General features: G+C 49.8%; 1 protein-coding gene across 5 annotated transcripts in view; it reads right to left on the bottom strand.

Annotated features, from left to right (window-relative positions):
* SBNO2 (strawberry notch homolog 2) overlaps positions 1-25,581 on the bottom strand; it is a 502,221-nt gene that overhangs the window by 210,924 nt on the left and 265,716 nt on the right. For 3 of the 5 annotated variants that reach the window (XM_085639189.1, XM_085639191.1, XM_085639193.1), the window contains 3 exons: positions 6,478-6,567; positions 6,100-6,190; positions 5,151-5,311 (listed from right to left, as the gene is read on the bottom strand). In XM_085639189.1, the coding sequence (XP_085495315.1) occupies positions 5,151-5,311; positions 6,100-6,190; positions 6,478-6,567 (342 nt within the window). The remainder of the gene's footprint in view (positions 1-5,150; positions 5,312-6,099; positions 6,191-6,477; positions 6,568-25,581) is intronic. The other 2 variants (XM_085639190.1, XM_085639192.1) reach the window with 1 other exon arrangement.

The raw sequence follows: 25,581 nt of genomic DNA, 5'->3' as shown, positions 1-25,581 counted from the left end.
TAGAAACGGCACCAGCCATATACCAGAACAAAAAAAAGAGAGCGGAAGAGGACCACTCTCAGCGTAATGGCGCACTTTGTGAACACCGACCAAAGGTCGAGAAGAAACATGAAGAGATGCAACCAGAGCCTACCAGGCCAACCCACGGAAGGAAGGCCGGAGAGGCTACAGCCAAGAACCAAAGGTCAAGAGATAGAATTAGCAATGCTCTTGGAATTGTAGGTGGAGGCAAGAAACACGCCAAGCGCATACCCAGTCCCAAAAGGGGGAACAGGGGCAAACAGTACAATCTCAAGCCTGGTGATGCAGGCCACCACAGAAGCATGACCAGATCAAACAGCTACAGAGACCATAAGGTGGCGTAGCTAAAATAAGCATAAGGCTGCTCGACTAGGCCGCGGTAAGACCAAGGTGAGGACCAACACACGAAATACACAATGCAGGGTGTAGATCGAGGACGACTGACATTAGAAGAGCCATCCCGCATGCCCAGCTGATACAATATAGCACAGCCGAAGGAAGGTGCATCGGAGGCACCAAAGTACTAAGGCGTAGAAACTGAGAAATAATCGCAGAATGTTAGACCACACCCTCCGACTGGAAGGAAAGTAACCCTTGTCCAGAAGAGAGAATTGTTCAGTAACCGAACACGAAGAAGGGAGCAGCGTAAACCCGGGGCCCACCCCAGCAAGCGGAACGCAAAAAGGGGCCTTTTTGGTAATGCCGGATGCATCACTGGAAAGGTCCCTGAAACATGGAGACTTCAGACCAGACCTTACAGAGGCGAAGAGTTAGGAAGAAGAGTACCCATGGAACTGGTATATATAGCTAATTACAGAATATATATAGCAAAAACGGGTAAATTAGCCACGACTATACAACATCGTTGCAGAGGAACACATCTGGTACCGTAATGGCAGACAGAAGCTGCCGTTAAAGCGTGATGAACACCCTGAAAACCTCAGAGGGAGGAGAATGAAGCAAGATGAACAATGAAGCAAAGATGACGTCAAGGCACCACATTGAGCACCGTACAACGACAGAGAAGAGCACCAGAGGACACCTAGAGGCCAAAGGAACTCTTAGGCCCAGTTGACATAACAGAGCTATATAATAGCAAACAAGTACGCCACACCGAGTATGTACCCCCGAACAACGGGGAACACGTTCATAATGGCAAGCCACAGTCAGAGGAACAATCTGTGGAACACTGCCACAGCATGTTAACCGCCAGTTGAAAACGCATAATGCATCCAAAGGATGCTAAATGAAAGGGTAATCACTTCCGACCATGCAAAAGGAAGACCTGAGGCTTACTATCAATCTAAAACACACAACACATCAAAAGGATGCCAAATGAAAAGGTACCACCCCAGAACAAACGTCTGAGGAACACAGACCTAAGGGGGGGCGAAAACCCGCAAGGAGGCGCTGAACAGCCGAGTCGGCGTGTGCATCAAACAATAAAACCCCATCAAAGGTTAAATCAACAAGTCTCTCCCAGATATTTTCTGGGAAGACGCTATCCCGTAACCAAGCATGGTGCCGCAAGGCGACTGAACCATCCATAGCCCGGCCTAAGGAATCAGCAGTATCCAAGGTGGAGCGGATTGTAAACTCAGCAAGGTCATGGCCATCCCGGAGAAGATGAAGGAGGTCAACACGAGCGCCTTTAGTGCTGGTGGAGAGCAAAGACTCTGCAGAGTCCCACAGGGCAGAGGTAGCACGAGTCAGGACACAAGCAAAGATGTTCTGACCCCATGACTCAAGCCATCTGGTGTTCAAAATCCGAGTGGCCAAGGAGACCACTCTGAGAAAAGCCGCACCAGCCTCGGTAGCCCTCCGAGGAGGGGATAGTAGCTCATCAGTAGGTGAGGGCTGTAAGCTAACCCTCCCAAGACAGTGAGGGTGCGACCTATGCCCAACTGAAGGGAGCCCCATTGACAAATGGGCTTCCTGATGAGGCTCTTGAGGAGGCGAGGAGCCTGCCGGGTGCTCTTGAGGAGGTGGGGATCCTGCCGGATCCACATACTCTAAGGGAGGCACAGGCAAGAATACATCCGGCGTCGCCGGGCGTTAGGGCCACGCCAAACTCTCTCCGGACGCTTCCGGAGAAGAGTCAACAACCCGGCGTCGAAGCGGCGCCAAACCTACTTTAGTAGGCGCTGATCGAGCTTCGTCCGGCGCCGACTCGACTCCATCCGGCATCGAGTCGGCTTCGTCCGGCGCCGAATTCAGGATAAGCTCCCCTTCCGAAGAAGGACAAGGCGCTTGAGCCAGGGATGCAAGTCTCCGGCGCCGCACTGGCGCCTACTCAGCCTCAACCAGATCCGGTCAAAAGGACGAAGCGGAGGCAGAGCCGGGGAGGCGACAAGCCCTCCTTCCAAAGAAGGAGAAGGAGCCGGGGATGCAAGCCTCTGGCGCCGCACTGGCGCCGCCTCAGCCTCAACCACAACAGTCTCCGATTCCGGAGAAAGAAGCAGAGGCAGAGGAGAGTATACAGCACCGGAACGGCGCCGACCCCTGCTCCGGACAGAGGGCCACCTGCCCAGAAGGCCGAAGCATGCACAAAGCGAGGCTTTGAGCACCAGCAACCACCTGCGACGCCACAGGCAGCCCCACGGGACTATGCGGCGCGTCAGGAGTGCAATGGGCCGTAGAGGGGGACCCAGCTGGGCCGCACCCTGACAACGCCATATGGATCAAGGAGGGGGACCCAGCCGGGTTGCACCCTGACGATACCACATCTCCGACATCCCTGGAGGTCAAAGGCTGATTTGACGCCGGGGGCAAACCCACCGGCGAGTCCGTCGGGGACCCCACAGGTAGCGGAGGCCCCGTGGACACCCCAGGGATGGGACAGGACACAAGGGAGGCCTGCAAAGCCGTGTCATAAGCCTTCATTTGGGCCCGAGTAGCCCCTGCACCCGGATAGGGCGACTGACGGGGGCGCACGTCCGGAATATTCCAGGAACCAGTGCCCCTGACAACAGATGAAAGGGAGGTAGAGGACCTCGGCGACCTGCGCCACAACTTACCAAGAAGTGGTGAACGACGGCCTCGGGCCCCAGAGGGCGATCGACGGCGAAACTGCGTTGAAGAGGTCGTGGGACGAGACAACTCCGACCGGGACAGTCGTGCCGAAGAAGCTCCATCTGGTGCTCCCGCCGGGACTTCGGCTTAAGGTGTTGGCAGGCTTCACAGTCCGCGGAGTCGTGGTGCTCGCCCAGACACCACATACAAATAAGATGCGGGTCTGTCGCGGACATTTGCCGCGAACAGGAAGTACAGGATTTAAAGCCCGAGGGCATCGCACACTGTTCTCGATCGAAAAAGGAGAGAGGAACCGCAGGCCTGAAAACAGGCCAGAGGAACCACACACTCCGGATCCGCGTTGCACGTGGAAAAGAAGGAAACTGATGTCAGCGCGCCGGGAGCGACTTATATGATGTCGCTGATGTCACTTTCGTGCACGACAGCAGGGCGGGGTCGGGTGGCGCCGAACCCCGTATCACAGAGGTGCTGCTGCAAAAGAGTTTTCCGGATCCAGTCTGATGCCTGTGGATATTCTAAGTTAAGGAATCTGCAGCTAGATGTCTCTATCAGATATGTTAAAATACTGGGGAAATGTAGGTGGTCTACTGTTATGGGTAGCCTCCTACTTGGTCAAGATGTTTCAAAAGCCATCCCTCTGGCTTTCTCTTCAGGACCGTGAGTGATCCCTATGTCCCTAAGAGTAGAGCCCGACACAGAAGTACCTGGTTACCAATATCAACTTGTGTTGTAGTAGAAGCACTCCTAGTAAAATTAGTACCCACAAGGGTACTTGTAGTAGAAGCGCTTCTAGTAGTACCCAGAGGGGTGCTTGTAGTAGATGCACCCGTAGTAGTAGCAGTGCCCACAGAAGTGCTTGTAAATTAAGTACTTTTATTAGTAGCAGTACCCACAGGGGTGCTTGCAGAAGAAGCACATATAGTAGTGGCAGTGCCCACAGAAGTGCTTGTAGAAACACGCGTAGTACAAACCGTACCCACAAGAGTGCTAGTAGAAGCACTTGAAGTAGTAGCAGTACCCACAAGGGTGTTTACAGTAGAAGCACTCCTAGTAAAAGTAGTACCCAGAGCGGTGCTTGTAGGAGAAACACCCATAGTAGTGGCAATGCCCACAGAAGTGCTTGTAGAATAAACACTTTTAGTAGTTGCAGTACCCACAGAGGTGCTTGTAGTAGAAGCACCTATAGTAGTGGCAGTACTACCCAAAGAAGTGCTTGTAGAAGCACTCGTAGTACAAACAGTACCTACATGAGTGCCAGTAAAAGCACTTGTAGTAGTAGCAGTACCCACATGAGTGCTTGTAGTAGAAGCACCTATAGTAGTGGCAGTACCCCAGGGAGTGCTTGTAGTATAAGTACCCATAGTAGTAACAGTACCCACAGGAGGGCATGTAGAAGCACCCTTAGTAGTAGCCGTACCCATCAGGGTATCGGTATCAGTACTAATAACCATAGCAGTCATACTTCTCGAACCAGCAGTAGAACTCGCAGTGAGCACATGGACTGATCGCTGCAGTCCCTCTCTTGGATACGTTGCCTGCAGCACCTTCCATGGGTGACCCTCTCCCACTCGCCTCAATAAGTATGATGCACTGTGGTCTGTTATGTGAGCTTTATGATGTAAAGCTATTTATTGAGTGCAATGACTGCCATGGCCATGGCACCTTGATCTGCCAGAGGTAGGAGTTTCAGGTACTGAAGAGTAGAGTCCGCCTAACAAGCTTTTGGATTCTGGCATGTTTACTTTCCTCGAGTAAGAATGAGTGAAGATTCCAGCATGCAGTGACCTGAATGGAGAACGCCCGAACACCCAATGTAGCTTTATACCATGGACACCACCACCCCAGACTCACAGAGCCTACACAAAACACTCCCACCACAAAAGCACACTTAGCACACTCAAAGTAAGGGGTGCTCAAGAAGACACACACATGAGCATGTGAGGAGCACGGACACCACACACACACACCACTGTCTACAGATCTAGGCCCACAGTCAGTACCATCGCCTTTTGATGCCCTTGCAAGCTGAATGCATCCTACAGACCCTCCCACACTGGCTGTCAGTCACACCTAGAACCAGAGACAGGTGCTCCTACCTGGCAGGCGTACACGATGGCCTCTAGCTGCAGAGCAGAGAGCAAGGTTTGGTCGAAGGTGCTGCTTGGGAGGGCGAGCTCGTAGGTGATGTCTGGTGGGGGGACGCTGGACAGGGTGCTGGTTTCCACCACCCGGTCTGGGTGCTGCTTCCCGATTTTGGCTGCAACGAGGAGCAAAGAGAAAGACTTAGGCTTGAAGGTGTACTTAAGAAAGAAAAGCTACTTTCCTGCAACAGAACAACCTAACCATGACAAAATCCTTAATCAGAACACCGCTATGGCGTTCCCAGACATAAGGTTTGAGCAGTCAAGCGTTTTTAGAGCTGTACTATCAGGTAGGACAGGCTTGCGGGCTGCTCATCAGAACAGTCATATGTTCTTAGAGCTGTACAATCATGTAGCGCAGGCCGGTTGGCTGCTCAGGAGGGCAATCAAACATTCTTAGAGAGTGCTCAGGTAGTAGAGGCTTGGGGGCTGGATGGTACAGTACAGAAACATGGTTGGAGCTGTACCATCAGGTAGGATAGACGCTTCCACTGAAAAGCTGCCGGTGCCAAAGGATTTGTTGAGCAGTAGCCTCACGTCCATAGGTCAGGGGTCTGCTTCGACTAGAGGATGATGCTGCCGGGCCAGCCTTCCTAGAGCTATATCCTAAAGTCCAATGCATTTAGGGTCAGTGCCCACTGGTGGCAGCTGCTAACAGTTAATCCAGAGGGTGTGATGACTTGAATCAGACTTGGCAAACAGACTGCAAAAGGGGGTACAGAGCAGCACTCTCTACAATTGCTAACTCGCCAAATCAGGAAAACTCCTGGGCTTTGCCGACCTTAAGCTGGGACACCTTCCATTTCTTGTCTGAAACAGACATTTTGTTGTTCAGACTGTGAAGCAAACATTAGTACAGAGAAGCACAAGAAACGACAACAGTTCACCTGACTCCAGAACTCACATTTTGAGGGCACATAATCCGAGTATGTCTCCGTATGACCCAATTCCTCAGCTTCCTCCTCCTCTTCTTCCTCTTCTGGTTGATACTGTGTCTGGAAAAGCAAGAAAGGGCAGCTGTCAGTGAGAGATGGCCCAGGTTCTGCATACCAGCAAGAATGCAAAGTGCTCAACAAAAGCGCAGACTTTGCGCACAACTCTTGAGTACCAGCTTTTAGGGGAGTCCCCTGCCGGTCCCATGACGCACATACTGCCCCTGCTCAGTCTCCATACGTGTGCCCATGTACTCCTGCAAAGGAACTGGCTGCCTTGTGCAAGATACACACCAGCACCCACCGCACAGCTCGCCTCCCCCCACCGCCACAGCCCTGCACGGTCTCACCTGGTAGCTGGCCAGTGGGGGGGTGTTTATGATTGCAGCCAGATCTTCCAAACTTTCCAAGCCCGAGAACTGTCTGCTGGGCGAGAAGAGCTGAAGCGAAACACACGAGAGTGTAAGCAACAAAGGAAGCACACTTCTTTCACATCGCTAAAGCTGCTCCATCAGATTCTGCAGCCCAGGAACTGGCACTGTGCTGCCAACCCCGAGCCCAGCTATGTACAATCAGCCCCAGCAAACACACTTCAATACATACCTTCATTTATGAGAACGCCCCCTTCCCATAATGAAGCATGAATTTGCTATTCTAACTCCCCACGCCACTTGATACTAGGGTAAGTTATTCAGAGGCCCAAAGTGACTGTTTCTGTTTGCACTTGTTTAATAGACTCGCTCAAAAGTATCTAACAGACAGCACTGGCGGCCCTTGTAGGGCCATGGTCCTCACACCAATGGCACTTGTCTGAAATTGTCAATATCTTTCAACACTATGAGGACCAGTCTGGCTCCACACTGTAGGTAACACTGCCACTGAGAGGTAGAAGTATATACAGCCGCTATGCAAGGTTCACAGAGAGGTAGAGGTATATACAGCCACTGAGTTAAGGTTCACGGAGAGGTATAAGTATATACAGTCGCCGTGGCAAGGTTCACAGAGAGGTATGAATATATACAGCCGCTGTGGCAAAGTTCACAAAGAGGTTTGAGTAAATTCAGCTCCTATAGCAAGGTTCCCGGAGAGGTATAAGTATATTCAGCCCCTGTGGCAAGGTTCACAGAGAGGTATGAATATATACAGCTGCTGTGGTAAGGTTCACGGAGAGGTTTAAGTATCTACAGTCACTGAGTTAAGGTACAGAGAGGTATGAATCTATTCAGCCCCTGTGGCAAAGTTCACAGAGAGGTTTGAGTATATTCAGCTCCTATAGCAAGGTTCCCGGAGAGGTAGAAGTATATTCAGCCGCTGTAGCAAGATTCACAGAGAGGTATGAATATATACAGCCGCTGTGGTAAGTTTCACGGAGAGATTTAAGTATCTACAGTCACTGAGTTAAGGTACAGAGAGGTATGAATATATTCAGCCCCTGTGGCAAAGTTCACAGAGAGGTTTGAGTATATTCTGCTCCTATAGCAAGGTTCCCGGAGAGGTATAAGTATATACAGCCGCTGTGGCAAGGTTCACGGAGAGGTATGAATATATACTGCCACTGAGTCGAGGTACACAAAGAGGTAGAAGTATATTTAGCCCGTGTAGCAAGGTTCAAGGGGAGGTATAAGTACATACAGCCACTGTGGCAAGGTTCTCAAAATAAGTATCTTGTTCACTAAGTGCGGACTTTGCTCCGTCTCCTAAGCACGCCTCTTCGTTATGCTTGGTATCGGATATGCCAATAATAGATCCCTGTGTAGAGGGCAAGTCAGCAACATTACCTCAGTCCCAAAGAGAAGCATGAGGCATATTAAATGAGGATGTTATGCTCCTAGACATAGATTTAGATCTATGCAGGAAGTATCTATACAGAATTCATGGACTTAGCGTACGTTTTAGGATTCTGTTGAGGTTAGGTGTGCTTCCCTAAATCCCCTTATGGCTAAATGGTATGTAATACCTGCTGAATGTAACTTATGCCAAAATGGGATCCAAGACCGGAATCACGTCCTTTTTGTCTGTCTAGGGCTTTTACTACATGGGTGAAAATGGCTGAGGCCCATATGCGTGCAGTTACCTATACGACCTGCCTCGGATCACTTAATGATTCCCCTAAAGAGAGGTTCTGCTAAATAATTTTATAGTTTTTTTAATTTATATTATTTCTGTTGTGTTTGTAGCACTCCTGAATATCAAGTGCATTTGTTCTGCTTGATCAAGTGTAAAATTGTATGTATTTTGTGTGGATCTCTTCGGAGTTCTGTAACATAAATAAAATAAACTTGAAACTATTTGAACATTTTACTGCATTAATATTCTACTGTATGAATATTCTACTGTGTGAACCTTCTGCCGTATGAACACTTTATTGCATTAATATTCTACTGTATGATTGTTGTACTGCACTGCATTAATATTCTACTGTATGAATATTCTACTCCTTGAACATTGAACAGTATGAACATTCTGCTGTGTGAACATTCAACAGTATGAACATTCTACTACATTAATATTCTACTGTATGAATATTCTACAGTGTGAACATTGAACTGTATGAACATTCAACAGTATGAACATTCTAATGTATGAACATTCTGCTGTATGATTGTTGTACTGCACTGCATTAATATTCTACTGTATGAATATTCTACGCTGTGAAAATTGAACAGTATGAACATTCTGCTGTGTGAACATTCTACTCCATTAATATTCTACTGTATGAATATTCTACAGTGTGAACATTGAACTGTATGAACATTCTACTGTGTGAACATTCTAATGTATGAACATTCTGCGGTATGATTGTTGTACTGCACTGCATTAATATTCTACTGCATTAATATTCTACTGTATGAATATTCTACTCCGTGAACATTCAACAGTATGAACATTCTGCTGTGTGAACATTCAACAGTATGAACATTCTACTACATTAATATTCTAAAGTATGAATATTCTACAGTGTGAACATTGAACTGTATGAACATTCAACAGTATGAACATTCTACTATATGATTGTTGTACTGCACTGCATTAATATTCTACTGCATTAATATTCTACTGTATGAATATTCTACTCTGTGAACATTCAACAGTATGAATATTCTGTGTGAACATTCAACAGTATGAACATTCTACTGCATTAATATTCTACTGTATGAACATTCTACTCCGTGAACATTGAACAGTATGAACATTCTGCTGTGTGAACATTCAACAGTATGAACATTCTACTACATTAATATTCTACTGTATGAATATTCTACAGTGTGAACATTGAACTGTATGAACATTCAACAGTATGAACATTCTAATGTATGAACATTCTGCTGTATGATTGTTGTACTGCACTGCATTAATATTCTATAGTATGATTGTTGTACTGCACTGCATTAATATTCTACTGTATGAATATTCTACTCTGTGAAAATTGAACAGTATGAACATTCTGCTGTGTGAACATTCTACTCCATTAATATACTACTGTATGAATATTCTACAGTGTGAACATTCTACTGTGTGAACATTCTAATGTATGAACATTCTGCGGTATGATTGTTGTACTGCACTGCATTAATATTCTACTGCATTAATATTCTACTGTATGAATATTCTACTCTGTGAACATTCAACAGTATGAACATTCTGCTGTGTGAACATTCAAAAGTATGAACATTCTACTGCATTAATATTCTACTGTATGAATATTCTACAGTGTGAGCATTGAACTGTATGAACATTCAACAGTATGAACATTCTACTGTGTGAACATTCTACTGTATGAGTGTTGTACTGCACTGCATTAATATTCTACTGCAGTGCTTTCCAAACGGTGTGTTGTGACACGTTAGTATGTCAGCTGCTGTCTGTAGGTGTGTCACACAATGCAGTCTAGGCAACGCGGTTTAGGCATCATGGAGGACACTCAAGTAAAATCATATACTTTGCTAGTAAAACTCAATTACTGTGTCGCGAAATGATGAATGTCTAAAAAGTGTGTCACCAACATGAAAACTTTGGAAAGCACTGTTCTACTGCATGAGTATTCTACGTTGTGAACATTCTACTGTATTAATATTGTACTGTATGAATATCCTACTGCATTAATATTCTACTGTATGAATATTCTACTGTGAACATTCTAACGTATGAACACTTTATTGCATTAATATTGTACTGTATGAATATTTTACAGTGGGAAGATTGAACAGTATGAACATTCAACAGTATGAACATCCTACTGTATTAATATTCTACTGTATGAATATTCTACTGTATGAATATTCTTCTGTATGAACGTTTTACCGTATGAACAGTTAATTGCATTAATATTATACTGTATGAATATTCTACTGTTTGAACATTGTACAGTGTGAACAATGAACAGTATGAACATTCTACTGTGTGAACATTCGACTATATGAACATTCTACTGTATTAAAACTCCACTGTATGAATATTCGCCTGCATGTATATTCTACTACATTAACATTCTACTATATTAATATTGTACGGTATTACTATTCATTAATAAAACGCAAAACACCGCCCAGAGACCCAGAGGGCAGCATCAAAGGGAGGGCAAAGGGCTGTGACCTAGAAGAGTTCCTGCCAGGTAAGATGTCTACAGGACATCATCGAACTGGTGATGGTGTATGCGGTCTCTTGTTTACAGGCCGCCACCAGTGGTGAGGAGGGAGCTCCAGAACATGCCCCAAACCAGAGAGGGAATGTTGAGGCATCAGAACAGAAGGTCCCCACAAGCCCACTGTGCCATCTACTAGGCTGACAAGGAACATAGCTTCAGGCCTACATGTGTAGCCTGACTGCTGCAGCTTTCAAAACTGCAGGCAAACTTGTCAAAATAACCCTTTTTGACTTGAACTCTACTTTTAAATACAGAGTATGTCACCTCTAAGAAGGCCTGGTAGCCCACAAGGTAGGGGAACATGCCAGAATGTACGGTTGGCATGTTCCTATAGTGACCAGGAATATTTGACGGAAAACAGGCCTTTGGGTTACCATGTAGTACCAGAGTGTACACTTCCTGCATTCTGTGTGTTTGAGAGCCTGGACATACGGCCTCTTGCCCATGACAGAAAGATCGTTACCTTGTGACTAAAATCCTATCCTACAGGTACTGTGAAGGTATTGTACGATAACAAACTGCGTATAAATAGAAAATAACTACATAAATCTGCTTATTTTTTATATCTGGCCAATAGTTTACAAAAACATTTGTTCTGGGAGAGTTATTCCAATAACCTTGAAAATATGTCTTAAGCCCTATGCAACCGGCTCCGACGAGTGTCAGAAAGTAATACATGATCGTGAGCGCTGCACTTTAATAACCCCTGGGATCAATTAGTGACTTCAGTTGAGATCTTTTCAAAGGGACAAGTCATCTTGTCAAGTTATAGGAAGCTTTTGCTTTCTCAATTTTAAATAATGTATCTGGCCACAACAGGCTCTGACACAGACTTTGGGAGCCTGTATGGGGTGGAAAGGATGAATTCAGGTCACTGCTGCTTAGTCAGCCTGAACTTTTCGTTTTTTAAACATAATTTAAAACTGTTTTTGTCAAAGTTTCTGCCCTGCATGATACTGATGTCATTCAACCTGGAAAGGAATGCATACCTGTAATACAGACAATAGGCACTAGGTGGCATCAAATTTAGAAAATTACTTGAGTTACTACATTTTCTATCCGCATCAGGAACAACAAAGTAATTATCAGAGTAACCATCCGCGATATGCCGGGGTCATGTACTGTTCTCATGAGCAAACACAAGAGACAACTAAAGCTATCAGTATCCAAACACTAAACTCTGTTTACAAGAAGGTATTGCACAGCAATGTTTGAGTAACAAACTTAGGGTGCTTCGAACAAAGCCAAAGCATGGTACCTGGTCGTACATAATGAAAATGAAGCACATGCATGACAATTTAAGGATTTCTTTTGAAAAAGAAGTTTGAAAGATTTGCACATACAGTGTGGAGTTTTGCACGCCTTCCTTTCAGTTAAGCAGATGAAGCTGTATCCTTGCACCAGTGCAAGAAAGCTAGAACTATATTTTATTGTATAGAAAGCTTCACTCCCACTATATCTTTTTGTGTTAATCTGTCTTTAGAGCCTGCATTTTGTGCAACTTCGCTCTTTCCTAGATGTTTCTTAATGCAGCCCAGGGAGAGTGAGCTTCCTTACTAGAGGCTCAGACTGACTATGTCTCCAAGCCCTATATCTTGCAGAGAGCCGGGAATGGCATTATCTGAGTAAAGAGTTGGAATAACAGACACTACTTATGACCACAATGACAGCCGAGTCGTTCTCCAGTCAGTAGCCAATGTGACATCCAACACTGAAGGGTAGCAAGAATGGTCACAAGTGGCAGAGTTTTGAGGGCTGCCCGGGGAGAGCCCAGCCCTGGGATCTCAGTCTCTAAAGACAGTTTAGCTTAACCCAGGCAGTCCTGCAACTACCAATGCTAGTCTGATGACACCCCCAACCTTACCACGATCTGATGGATGTATTTGGTTATATTGTATTGTAATTGCATTTATATAGCGCTTACTACCCCTGACGAGACCTCAAAGCGCTTTTTTGGCGAGTTGCACGCTGCTCCGGAACCCATAAAGGATTAGTGTTCAGTTAGTATTGTGAAATATGAAAGTAATTTGAATGGTGGATATGTTAGTCTGTTAATTGGATTCAGAAAGATAGCGGAAGGATAGAAGAGGGAAAGAGGTTTGCATTTATTTAGCGCTTGCTACCCCTGATGGGGTGTTGAAACACTTTTTCGGCAAGTAGCACGCTACTCTGGAACCCATTAAGGATTAGTGTTGAATTAGTATAGTGAAATATGAAAGTAATTTGAGTGGTGGATATGTTTGTCAGTTATTTGGATTGAGAAGGCTCGGGGAGGGACAGAAGAGGGAAAAAGGTTTGCATTTATATAGCGCTTGTTACCCCTGATTGTGTGTTGAAGCGCTTTTTTGGCGAGTAGCACGCTACTCTGGAACCCATAAAGGATTAGTATTGAATTAGTTTTGTGAAATTTGAAAGTAATTTGAGCGGTTGACATGTTATTCTGTTATTTGGATAGAGAAGGGTAGCGAAGGGATAGAGGGAAAGTGGTTTGCATTTATATAGAGCTTGTGAGGTGTTGAAGCGCTTTTTCGGCGAGTAGCATGCTACTCTGTACTTTGGAACCCATAAAGTATTAGCGGTGAATTAGTAAAGTGAAATATGAAATTTGAGAAGTGGACATGTTAGCCTGTTATTTTGATCGAAACAGATAGTGGAGGGATAGAAGAGTGAAGCATTTAGACTTTTTGTTTTGTTTTGGACGTCATAGCAGTAGTGGGAGGCTTGGGATGAGTAAAAAGGGATGTGGAGGGGAAGAGTCAGAGGGAAGAGTTTAGAAAGGCTTGTTTTGGGGATTGGTATAGTAAAAGAGGTGTCAGGTGGTGCAAGGAGGGGTAGAGTAAGGGAGAGTCTAGAAAGGGCTATTTTGGGAGTCATAGTAGTGGTATGGGGTTTGAGATGAACGAGAGAGTGGATGTAGAGGATATATTGATAGAGGTATAGGGTGAGAAATAGGGTAGTGCATTGAATATGCTGAATTAGAAGAAAGTAATAAATATATAGATCCATAAGTAGATTTAAAGTTTATAGATGCATAAAGGCGGTAGGTATATGTAGATTAAAGATATTGATAGAGTTAGAGGGTGAGAAATAGGGTAGTGCATTAGATATGTTTTTTTAAAAGAAAAGTAATAAATATATAGATCCAAGTACAAAGAAGGTATATAGAAGCATAAAGGAAGGAAGCAGATTAAATATGCATTAGATAAACTCTGGTTTTCATGTGTTGTACTTAAAAAAAATATATTTTTTATTTTTTAACAACATGTATACTCTACATGTTTATACAAAGCAATACACAAAGATAGGTACATATCTATAGTACAAATAAATGATTATATACAGAGGGATATGCCGTATATTTCTGTTTGCGTATGGTGCTGATGTGGGGAAAAGCCAATTCTTGATTAGTTTTCTGAAGATAAGGTGGTTGTCGGTGGATCTTATGTTGGGGGGTAAAGAGTTCCATAGTTTGGCTGCTTGAACAGAGAAGGATGTGCCACCCATATTTTTTTCTTGTATCTTGGGAATTTGAGGCGTGGTGCCACTCTAGACCGGAAGGTGCTTTGTTGAATGAATGCATTTGGTGATTTTATTTCTGATGAAGAGCGGTCCCATTCCATGTATCGCTTGTGGGTGATACAAAGCAGCTTGAATGTGGATCTTCTGGCAACCGGTAACCAATGCAGGGCTTTCAAGGCAGGTGAGAAGTGGTCTCGCGGTTTGATATGAGAGACTAGTCTGGCAGCCGAGTTGTAAATCCGTAGGAGTATTTTCATGGTCGTTAAAGGTGATCCGTGGTAGAGGCTATTGGCGTAATCGAGTTTGGACAGAACAAGGACAGAACAAGGGAGATGGTAGCCTGGACCTTGTGTGGAAATCCCAAATAGGGGAAGATTCGTGGCAGAGTTTTTATAGTGACAAAGCTTGATCTTGCTAGTTTGTCCACTTTGGCATTCATCAATAGCTTGGAGTCCATGGTCATTCCGAGGTTTCTTACTTCCTTCGATACTTTAGGCGGTGATCCCAGTTCATCGGGCCAGGCGGCAAGCGTAACATAATGTTTACAATCGCCACACGTGAGTATTTCCATTTTGGAAGCATTCAATTTGAGATGGCTCCAAGTCATCCACTGATCCACGGCTCTGAGACAACTGAAAATTGCAGAGTTTCCATTGTCTTTGGGGCATTCTAGTTGGAGGAGTATTTGTGTATCATCTGCATAGTTATAGCACATGAGGTGAAATGTATTGATCAGTACCGGTAACGACTTCATGTAGATGTTGAAAAGCATGGGCGAGATGATAGAGCCTTGAGGGACCCCTGTTTTTGTGGAGTACAGTTTGGACGAGAAAGGTGGGTATGGATGACATTAGTACTGTTGCGAAGGTAGGACGCAATCCAGTCTAGAGCAGTCTCCTCTATGCCGGCTTCGTGTTTTTGTTTCAGAGTGTCATGGTCTACCGAGTCAAAGGCAGCCGAGAGATTCCGCCACGGGGTAGCACAGCAACCCCGTGGCGGTCAACTGTGTTCTTCAGGTCATCCCAGATGGCAATGAGGGCAGATTCCGTGCCTCTTCCGGAAGGAATCCTGTTTGGAAGTCTGAGAGTATGTCATTCTCTTCAATGAATTGAGACATCTGGGCGAACACTGCTCTTTCTAATAGTTTGCCCAGGAAGGGTCCATTTGTAATGGGTCTGTAGTTGTCAGGGTTCAGCGGGCCCAAGTTTATTTTCGGCAGTAAAGGGCGTATGTGTGACTTTTTGAGTTCTTCTGGAAATGTTCTGGTAGTGAAGGAATCTATTGAACGGCGCTAACCTATCTGGCTGGCAAAATATTCAGAGTATCATTGGCACAGATTTGAATGGCAAGCTCCCTTTTATAGAGTGGTCTCACACTTATAATAAAATGGTATCCCCCACATTCCGAAGGAGACACAAAGGAACCCCACTTCACTGTGGTGCGCAGTAAGGAGCTGTTCCTGGAGATCTGCATGACCATGGGGACGGAGCGGTTAAAAGACAGCTCTTGGCACCTCTCACCATTGGACATTAAACACTTACAGAACAAGCACTGACAAAGCCAATATGTCTTGGCAATCCGAGAGCTACAGATGTAGGCAATGTAAATGCATTTGTACAGCCCTGGGCTGTTTTTATTGATATACACAAATGCGCGAACATTGCCAATGCCTGGGGCTGCCGCTTGCATTCACCTTAAGTGACGGTACATACATGCAACATTGTCAAAGTGGGAGATTTTTTTGTAAAAACGAGGGAATGTAGTTTCCCCATTTGTTTATATTGAAGCAGAGTAAATTGTAGGTGGGAGGGAGCAAAAATTAAAATATACTCTGGAGTGTGGAAAAGCGCCTCGATTGTCCAGGTTGCAGGTGGCGCTGTGGGTGTTCTGCAGCACAGGCTGCTGTATGTGCTGGGTGGTGAAAGAGGCTGCGTGCTTTGTTAAATCACAAAGGCCGTTTCTTCTTTTAAACCTATGTGCAGTGCCACCAGAATTATGCGGCACATTATGCGGTAGAGGCAGCTAAATGATGTGGCATGAAAAGGCATTATCTATGGTCAACGGGGTTCTCAATTGCATATTTGTTTGATTCATCCTCCCCCGTTGTCCTTAACTGGATTGAATTCGTCTTTAAAAGAGGAAGTTACTGTGCCTAACGTACCAACCAGTGGCAGATGCAGCTATCGGGTCGTATGTGTCAACGTCAGAAAACACGCTAACCATTCACATGGCTGCATATCTCTGCCCATGTGCGGCATCCATCCACAGCTTTAAAACAGAGACGAAAGGGCTGACAAAAAAGCTAATATTTCTGTACATACGACGAGCAACATTTCCTTTACGTTTTTTATACTTTGTAAAAGGAAATATACAGGCAAAAATATATTTGAAAAACTCGTTCTAGAGCAGGGATGGACTAAAAATTGGGAAAAAGACGGCTTCAATGATGTAAAATGTTTTATTTCTTTCCAATTAAAATGAGAAGGGAATAAGTGAGAGGAACTGAAAAGATGTGGCATCCCACAGCTCTGGCACAGGGGGCTGAACCAGGAGGCTGCGCGCGCAGCGTCGCACTGGAGCATAAGCATTGACCCCTGCAGTGGACACAAAGATTGTCTAAACTGGGGATTCCTCCGAGAGTCCACAGACAGCATGAGGCAAACGATGGGGGGGAATCGCAGAAGGTGTCTGAGTAGAGAGGGGGTAACAGAGGACAAACACCATCCCAGTCGCGCATAGAGGGGGCGCTGTGCACCAAACGTCAATGAAAGGGGTATAGATATGGACGTGGAGGTATTCACTATTTAGAGTACCCGTGCGGGCACTAAAGGCCGGATAGTGAATGCTCACTTAAAGCACTCGGCAAGGCAGGGGAGGCAAACGAAGGGTCAGAGGACAAGCTGCGGCTGGAGGGAGCTGGGAACAGAGGGGTCAGAAACTGGAGAGCGCTACAGCGGGGGGAGTACGTGGCTGATACTGGGACAACAAAGGCGCGACCAGCGCCTGTTCAAGTCCTGCTGCTGCAGAACGCGCGCACACACACGCGCACACACACACACGCATCAGCAGCTCCTGAACCCGAGGAGGAGCCGTACAGCTTCAGCACTCATTCCAGACCGTAATCCTAGAAATGAGTCATTCTCGCAGAATGCACAAGAATATCAAAATATACTGTGGAAAAGAGCGGTCGTGACAAGCACTGGGAGCCTCGTGGAAAGCACCGTTAAAGAACAATAAAAATGTAGCTGTTAGAAGGGCGTTCTCCGGGGGGCTTCGGAATACGTTCCTGACCACCCTTTGACCCACCTCTCCCAGAGTTAGGCCGAGCAAGGGCGGGGAGGCCCTTCCTGGAAGGGTCTCGTTCCTAGGATCGCACACGCTGAGCTTGCACTACCTGACAGAGGGACACCACACAGTAGTTCTTCGTAAGACAGTATACTTTATCAATAGTTTCAGGGGATCTTTATGATCCGAGATGCATTTATTAAATCAATGCCACAAGCGGCGGCGGTCTCGGGATAGGGGTATCGGGGTAGCGGGCCAGTCTTTGAATTCAGTGTCTCTGCGGAGTGTCCTTCGCACAGCTCCCAATCCTCGGGCTGGGGGATGTTGTTTCTCTCGGCAATCTCTGCCGATTCTCCTGGAGGGGAGCGCTGCGAGTCACTCAGCAGGCACAGGTGGTTTCCGAGTCGGGGAGCCGCGACAGCGTCAGCAGGGCTCAGATGGTTCAGAGTTCGGGGAGCCGCGACAGCGTCAGCAGGGCTAAGATGGTTCAGAGTTCGGGGAGCCGCAACAGCGTCAGCAGGGCTCAGATGGTTCAGAGTTCGGGGAGCCGCGACAGCGTCAGCAGGGCTCAGATGGTTCAGAGTTCGGGTAGCGTTCTTCGGTTCAGGGATCGATCGAGCCGCGACCAGGTCAGCAGGGCTCTTGTAGGTCCAGGTCTTCTCTGCCTCCCGTCCCTTCAGCACCCCTTGTTATACTCCCCCTCCTCTTTGAAGTCCGGAGTCCTCGCTGAGAGGGGTCTTGGTGCCTGGGGGCGGTGTGTCGGGATTTCCTGTCGCTCGGCCCTTTGATCTGTTCAGGTGGGTCTGGGAGGGACTCCAGACGCCCAGCAGGCGAGGCGCCCGCTCACCGGGGGCCTGGTAGCCGATCGAAACCCTCCTTGGGGAGGAGATCAGAGGTGTGACCGAGACGGCGTCTCCTGGTCTTGCTTGGGGGTTTCCCGCTCCCTCGGCCGGGCATGCGCGGTAGTGTTGTGGGTTCGGCTGGGGCCCCGGCCGGCCATCGGGTTTGTTGGGTCATGGAGGCCGGAAGTCTGTGACATCGGGGATCAGGTGCAGTTGCAGGGTTGCTTGCTGGTCGGGAGGGCCCACGCCACGAGGCCGGTCTCACACGTGCCCCCCCAGCTGAAAGGCGGGGAGAACTACCCATCCCCTTGGGGGTTCTCCTCGCTGAAGCGGAAGAATCGGGACAGGCCGTCAGAGCTGGCGTGGTCCGTCCCGGGGCGATGCTCCACAGTGAAGTCCATCCCCTGGAGGGAGATTGACCATCGTAGCAGCTTGGGGGTTTCTCCTCTCATTTGCATCAGCCACCGTAAGGGTCGATGGTCCGTCTGAACTCGGAAGTGGGTTCCGAACAAGTAGGGCCGCAGCTTTTGAGGGCCCAGACTACTGCGAAGGTCTCTCTTTCAATGGTGCTCCACCGCTGTTCCCGAGGTAGTAACCTTCGGCTGATGAAGGCTATGGGCTGATCTATGCCTTTGTCGTTGAACTGTGAGAGGACTGCCCCGATGCTGTGTTCTGAAGCGTCCGTCTGGTCCACAAACTCCTGAGAGTAGTCGGGGGCTTTGAGTACCGCAGCAGTACATATAGCGGCTTTCAAGGCGTCGAACGCTTTCTGGCACGGGGGAGTCCACTGTATCTTCTTCGGGTGCTTTTTGGAGGTTAACTCTGTGAGGGGGCTTGCGAGGCTGCCATAGTTCTTAATAAACCTCCGGTAGTAACCGGTGAGGCCCAGGAAGGCCCGGACTTCCGTTTGGGTCGTGGGGGGTTCCCAGGACAAGATGGCGTCGATCTTCGGCTGGAGGGGGGCGACCTGCCCGCTCCCCACCTGGTGCCCCAGATAGATCACTGAGCCTTGTCCAATTTGACATTTGCTGGCTTTGATGGTTAGGCCGGCCTGGCGCAGGGCCAGCAGTACTTGTCGGAGGTGCTGGAGGTGTTCGGTCCATTGGGAGCTGAATACTGCTATGTCGTCTAGGTACGCTGCGCTGAACCCCTCTAGTCCAGCCAGGACCCTGTTCACCAGTCGCTGGAAGGTGGCCGGGGCATTTTTCATTCCAAACGGCATAACCCTGAAGCGGTAGTGCCCATCTGGGGTGGAGAAGGCGGAGCGCTCCTTGGCTCCCTCAGTGAGCGCAATCTGCCAGTATCCGCAGGTTAGGTCGAAGGTGCTGAGGTAGCGAGCAGCCCGAGGCGGTCGATGAGCTCGTCTGCGCGGGGGATAGGGTGAGCGTCCGCTCGGGTGACCGCATTGAGTCCCCGGTAGTCCACACAGAATCTCAGCTCGGGGGCGGCACCAGGGGCGGCCGCTTTTGGGACCAGGACTACCGGGCTGGCCCAGGGGCTGTCGGAGGGTTCAATCACCCCTAGAGCCAACATCTTGGTTACTTCGGTCTGGATGCAGGTTCGGACCCGGTCAGGGACCCGGTAGGCTCGGTGTCTCACTGGCGGGCTGTCGCCGGTGTCTACGTCGTGAACACACCAGTCGGTGACCCTAGGGGTTAGGGAGAAGAGGTCTGTAAATTGTCTTAGTAGCTGGCGGCAGTCGTCGGACTGTTGGGGGGTGAGGGTGGATGACAGTCTCACCCCCTCCACGGAGCCATATTTCTCCTTAGCACACAGGGGGTCCGGAAGGGGCTCTGTGTCTTCTTCAGTCCCATCGTCGGTGGCCAGGAGCAAACTCAACTCCGTCCTCACAAAGTGGGGTTTGAGGCGGTTCACGTGGAGGACCCTGAGGGGGTTCCGAGGGGACTGAACATCAACTAGATACGTGACTTGACTCTTCCGCTCGACCACTTTGAAGGGACCAGTCCATTTGTCTTGGAGGGCGCAGGATTTCACCGGGGCCATTACCCAGACCTGTTGGCCCGGTTGAAACTCGACCAGCGTGGCATTCTGGTCATGCCAGCGCTTCATCTATTCTTGGCTAGCCTCGAGGTTTGCCTCGGCGAGCTCTCGGAACTTCCGGGTCTGGTTGCGGAGCGCCAGGATATAGCCGAATACATCAGGAGGGGTTCCTCGGAGAGCCGTTTCCCAGCCCTCTTTGACCAGGCTCAGGGGTCCCCGGACGGGGTGTCCGTAAAGTAATTCGAACGGGCTGAACCCCAGAGATTTTTGGGGGACCTCCCGGTAGGCGAACAGGAGGCAAGGGAGGAGGACGTCCCATTTCCGGCGTAAGGGTTCTTCGAGGCCCATGATCATCCCTTTCAGGGTCTGGTTAAATCGCTCGACTAGGCCATTCCCTTGGGGGTGGTATGGGGTGGTGAACTTGTACGATACCCTGCACTGCTGCCATAGGGACCTCATGTATTTGGAGATAAAGTTCGTGCCACGATCACCCACGACTTCGCGAGGGAACCCCACGCGGGAGAAGATCCCCATCATGGCCCGGCCTAGGACGAGGATGAATCGGTGACCCTGGGCGGTCTTGGGATCCAGGGGTCCCACGATGTCGATTCCCACCCGCTCAAAAGGGGTACTAACAACGGGGAAGGGTTGTAGCGGAGCCTTGCGCTTCCCACCACTTTTTCCGCTGGCCTGGCACGTGAGGCATGACTTGCAGTGGGCCTCCACATTCGCTCGCATTTTGGGCCAATAGAAGTGGGTAACTAGTCGCTGATAGGTTTTGTCTTGGCCTAAGTGTCCTGCCAGGGGTACATCATGGGCTAGGCCCTGGAGGAGACTTCGGAAGCGCAGGGGTACCACCAGTACCCGGGCTGATCCCAGCTCGGCCGACTTCTGTTCGCTGTACAGGAGGCCGTTTTCCCAATATACCCAGTGGGTTCCGGCCTGGTCGCCTGCTGCCTGGCCTTCGGCCTGCTGTCGGGGTCCAATGAGGGAAGGGTAGGTGGCCTGTTCCCTGCAGAATTCTTCTCGGGAGGGACCTCCCTCGCAGTGCCACTGGGCCATCTCGGGCAGGTCCCCGAGCTCGGTCAGTTGCTCGGGATCTGGATGCACTGACCCGTCATCGGGAACGGTTTCTTCTTCCGGAAGAGGGTCGTCGGGCTCGGGTGGCGGGTCCCGGTCCTCGGGGACGGCGACTGGATTCAGGGGTAAGGCCTCAACTCCCTCGGAGGAAGGCGATCGGGTAGTCATGGAGCGCGTGGTGGCGCATACCCATTCGGGTAGGCCCATCATCTCCAGATGGGCTCTTCGTTCCACTTGTCCCCACGGGGAACTCTCGAGGTCGTTGCCCAGGAGGCAGTCTGCGGGTTGGGAGGTTCGGACTGCCACTCTCAATTTACCGGTGACTCCCCCCCATTCGAAGGGTACCAGGGCTATCCGGCAGAGGCTCTCGGAATTGTCCGAAGATATGACTGGACAGAAAGCGTCGGGCAGGATCTGGTCTTCGGAGATCAGGTGGCAGTGGACCGCTGTGACACTCGCCCCGGTGTCGCGGAGGCCCTCGACTCGGTGACCGTTGACCGTCACTTGCTGTCGGTACTTCTTCGTGTTGGCGGGTAGGGGTGTTCCAGGGACCATCTCTCGGTCCCCTAGGGAGACCAGGGCCATGGCGGCTGGTTCCTACTCTTCGGAGTCTTCCATCTCTTCTCCTAGGGCTACGGAGGCCATTTGTCGGGCCGGAGGGGTTGTCGTTGCGGGTCGTTGGTACATGGGACACTGGGGGTCACTGGCATAGTGACCCCCAGTCTGTTGGCAGCGGAAATAGGTGATCTTGACTCGGGGTCCCGGCCTCCCCGGGGGCCCGGTGCTGGCTGGAGGTGGGGCTGGAAAGTGCGGAGGTTGGCCTCTGTGGGGACTGTGCTGGGAGCCCCCCTGGAATTCTCTTGGTCGGCCTTGGTTCCCTCCGCCCCTCTGGCGGGGGGGTCCCTGACTGTGGCGACCGTACTCTCCCACGGGACCCCGGGAGGCCCGGGTGTTCACCCATCGGTCAGCTTCGATGGCCAGTTTCCGAGGGTCCGTGAGCTTGCTGTCCAGGAGGTGCTGGCGTAACTCCACAAAGCAATTTGCGGACAAGTGTTCCCATGCTATTAGGTCAAACAGTTCCTCAAAGGTGGAGACCTTGCTGCCCTTGATTCACCCGTCCAAGGCCCAGCTGTAAAAGTTCACGTACTCTACCCATGTAGTACCGGGTATCTTCTTGCAGTCTCGAAACCGTTGCCGGTACATTTCGGGGGTGAGCCCATATCTGGCTACTAGGGCCTCTTTCATGTGACTGTAGGAGTTCAGCATCGTGGAGGGCAGGTCCAGCAGGGTATCTCTCCCCTCGCTCAGGAACCGGCCCCACAAACCAGCCCCCCAATCTTTCTGCGGAACTCGGTGGGAGGTCATGGCGACTTCGTAGGCCTTGAACCACTGCTGGATGTCGTCGTTCTTGTAGTATTCCTTCACCACATCCTTGGGGATATGGACCTTTGGTTCCACGGTGGAGGAGGGTGGTTGATTTCCCGAGGTTCTTGACTCCTCACTTTTGGCCTTGAGTTCGATCTCTTTCAGGCTGCGTTCGTGTTCTAGTTGGGAGTTTTCTTTCTTCGTGTTCTCTCTGGCGTTTCTTTTCCTCGAGTTCTCCTTGTAGACGTAATTGTTCTACGGCTAACTTTTTCTCGGCCAGTTTTAGCTCTCACTCTGTTTTCAGTTTCGCTAGTTCTAGTTCGTGGTTGCGGCCCCCTCTCGGTCCGCTAGCTCCTCCGGGGATAGGCCCCCCTCTGGAGCGCTGCTCCTTACCGGGATGCTTCGTGGCTCGTTTGGCGGCTCTCCTTCTGTTTGGGCCAGGCAAGCTCCTGCCTCGACCCAGGTCTTCAATGCTCCCTGGAAATCTTCTTTCATGCTTAATCCGGTGGTAGCGATTCCAAGGTCTTTGCAGAATTGTTTTAGTTCTCGATGCGTATAATATTCCAACTGGTCCTCTCAGAATGTCGGGCTTGTGTTGGTGCCTGCGGCACCTAGGGAGGTTTCTCCTTCCATCTCTTTTCGGTAGTGCGTCAGCCGTTTACTGCACGATCTCTAGGTGTCGGCTCGGATCCCGTCGTCTGCCACCAAATGTTAGAAGGGCGTTCTCCGGGGGGCTTCGGAATACGTTCCTGACCACCCTTTGACCCACCTCTCCCAGAGTTAGGCCGAGCAAGGGCGGGGAGGCCCTTCCTGGAAGGGTCTCGTTCCTAGGATCGCACACGCTGAGCTTGCACTACCTGACAGAGGGACACCACACAGTAGTTCTTCGTAAGACAGTATACTTTATCAATAGTTTCAGGGGATCTTTATGATCCGAGATGCAGTTATTAAATCAATGCCACAAGCGGCGGCGGTCTCGGGATACGGGTAGCGGGACAGTCTTTGAATTCAGTGTCTCTGCGGAGTGTCCTTCGCACAGCTCCCAATCCTCGGGCTGGGGGATGTTGTTTCTCTCGGCAATCTCTGCCGATTCTCCTGGAGGGGAGCGCCGCGAGTCACTCAGCAGGCACAGGTGGTTTCGGAGTCGGGGAGCCGCGACAGCGTCAGCAGGGCTCAGATGGTTCAGGGTTCGGGGAGCCGCGACAGCGTCAGCAGGGCTCAGATGGTTCAGAGTTCGGGGAGCCGCGACAGCAGGGCTCAGATGGTTCAGAGTTCGGGTAGCGTTCTTCGGTTCAGGGATCGATCGAGCCGCGACCAGGTCAGCAGGGCTCTCGTAGGTCCAGGTCTTCTCTGCCTCCCGTCCCTTCAGCACCCCTTGTTATACTCCCCCTCCTCTTTGAAGTCCGGAGTCCTCGCTGAGAGGGGTCTTGGTGCCTGGGGGCGGTGTGTCGGGATTTCCTGTCGCTGGGCCCTTTGATCTGTTCAGGTGGGTCTGGGAGGGACTCCAGACGCCCAGCAGGCGAGGCGCCCACTCACCGGGGGCCTGGTGGCCGATCGAAACCCTCCTTGGGGAGGAGATCAGAGATGTGACCGAGACGGCGTCTCCTGGTCTTGCTTGGGGGTTTCCCGCTCCCTCGGCCGGGCATGCGCGGTAGTGTTGTGGGTTCGGCTGGGGCCCCGGCCGGCCATCGGGTTTGTTGGGTCATGGTGGCCGGAAGTCTGAGACATCGGGGATCAGGTGCGGTTGCAGGGTTGCTTGCTGGTCGGGAGGGCCCACGCCACGAGGCCGGTCTCACAGTAGCGCAGAAACAATGTCCGAAATTGGCCGCGGCGGAGGTACTTGGGCGGGTCACTTGGGGAGCCCAAAACACGGAAGCGGCATGACGTATGCATGTCCTTGACAAATGGAGAGAATGAGGAATGGAGCGACAAGGCTTTCAGCCAATGGGAAGCTCATAGTGGGCTGTCTGCCCAGAAGCAGATACAGCAGGCCCCGGCTCGAGACTAGGCTGACCCGGTGCAGCCAGTATACCAGCAGCAGCACGTGAGCAGCCATGATGAGCAGAGTGGGCCTCATCAGGGCAGATGTGAGTGCATAGGTCAGACTCGCCCTCCTGCGCGTGCTGGCCCCGGGGAGGAGTCGGCAGAGGTGTGTGCCAGGTGCCATGAGCAGGCTTTGGGATGGGTCAGGCCTTCCTTAATGAAAGTAACAGACTGAGACCTGCGGCACCTGTCATCCATGCCCCGGGAGGACCCTGTACCGGGGTACAGAGTTTAATAGGCACCCCTCTTTTATTGAACATGTAATAAGTCTCTCAAGCTTGTGCTCGGAGAACGCATTTCACCTTCATCATCACAGCCTAGGACATATGGGGCTGTCTACCTGTCGATTCCGTTTTCCGCATTGCTGGGCAGGCAGACCAGGGGAAGTGGATGTGGAGCAGCAAGCACCCTTTGCATCAATGGGGAGAAAACATTTTCTGATTTTAAAGCTCAAATTTAACCTCAGACATCAATGGAACCAGCTCTCGCATGCGCACATTTTTATAATATGTCCAAAGAGAAGACGTTGGGCGCAGACGGATGCGGATCACGGTACAGATTCGCAATTTGGGTGGAGTGCTCACGTCGTTGGCGTTCAGAGCTGCTAGGGACTCCGCATTTCACCTGCTCACGTCGTTGGCGTTCAGAGCTGCTAGGGACTCCGCATTTCACCT

This window comes from Triturus cristatus, chromosome 12 (genome assembly GCF_964204655.1).
Source record: "Triturus cristatus chromosome 12, aTriCri1.1, whole genome shotgun sequence".
Lineage (NCBI taxonomy): Eukaryota > Metazoa > Chordata > Amphibia > Caudata > Salamandridae > Triturus > Triturus cristatus.
Note: the sequence above shows the minus strand (reverse complement) of the source record. Positions and strands in the feature narration are given on the sequence as shown.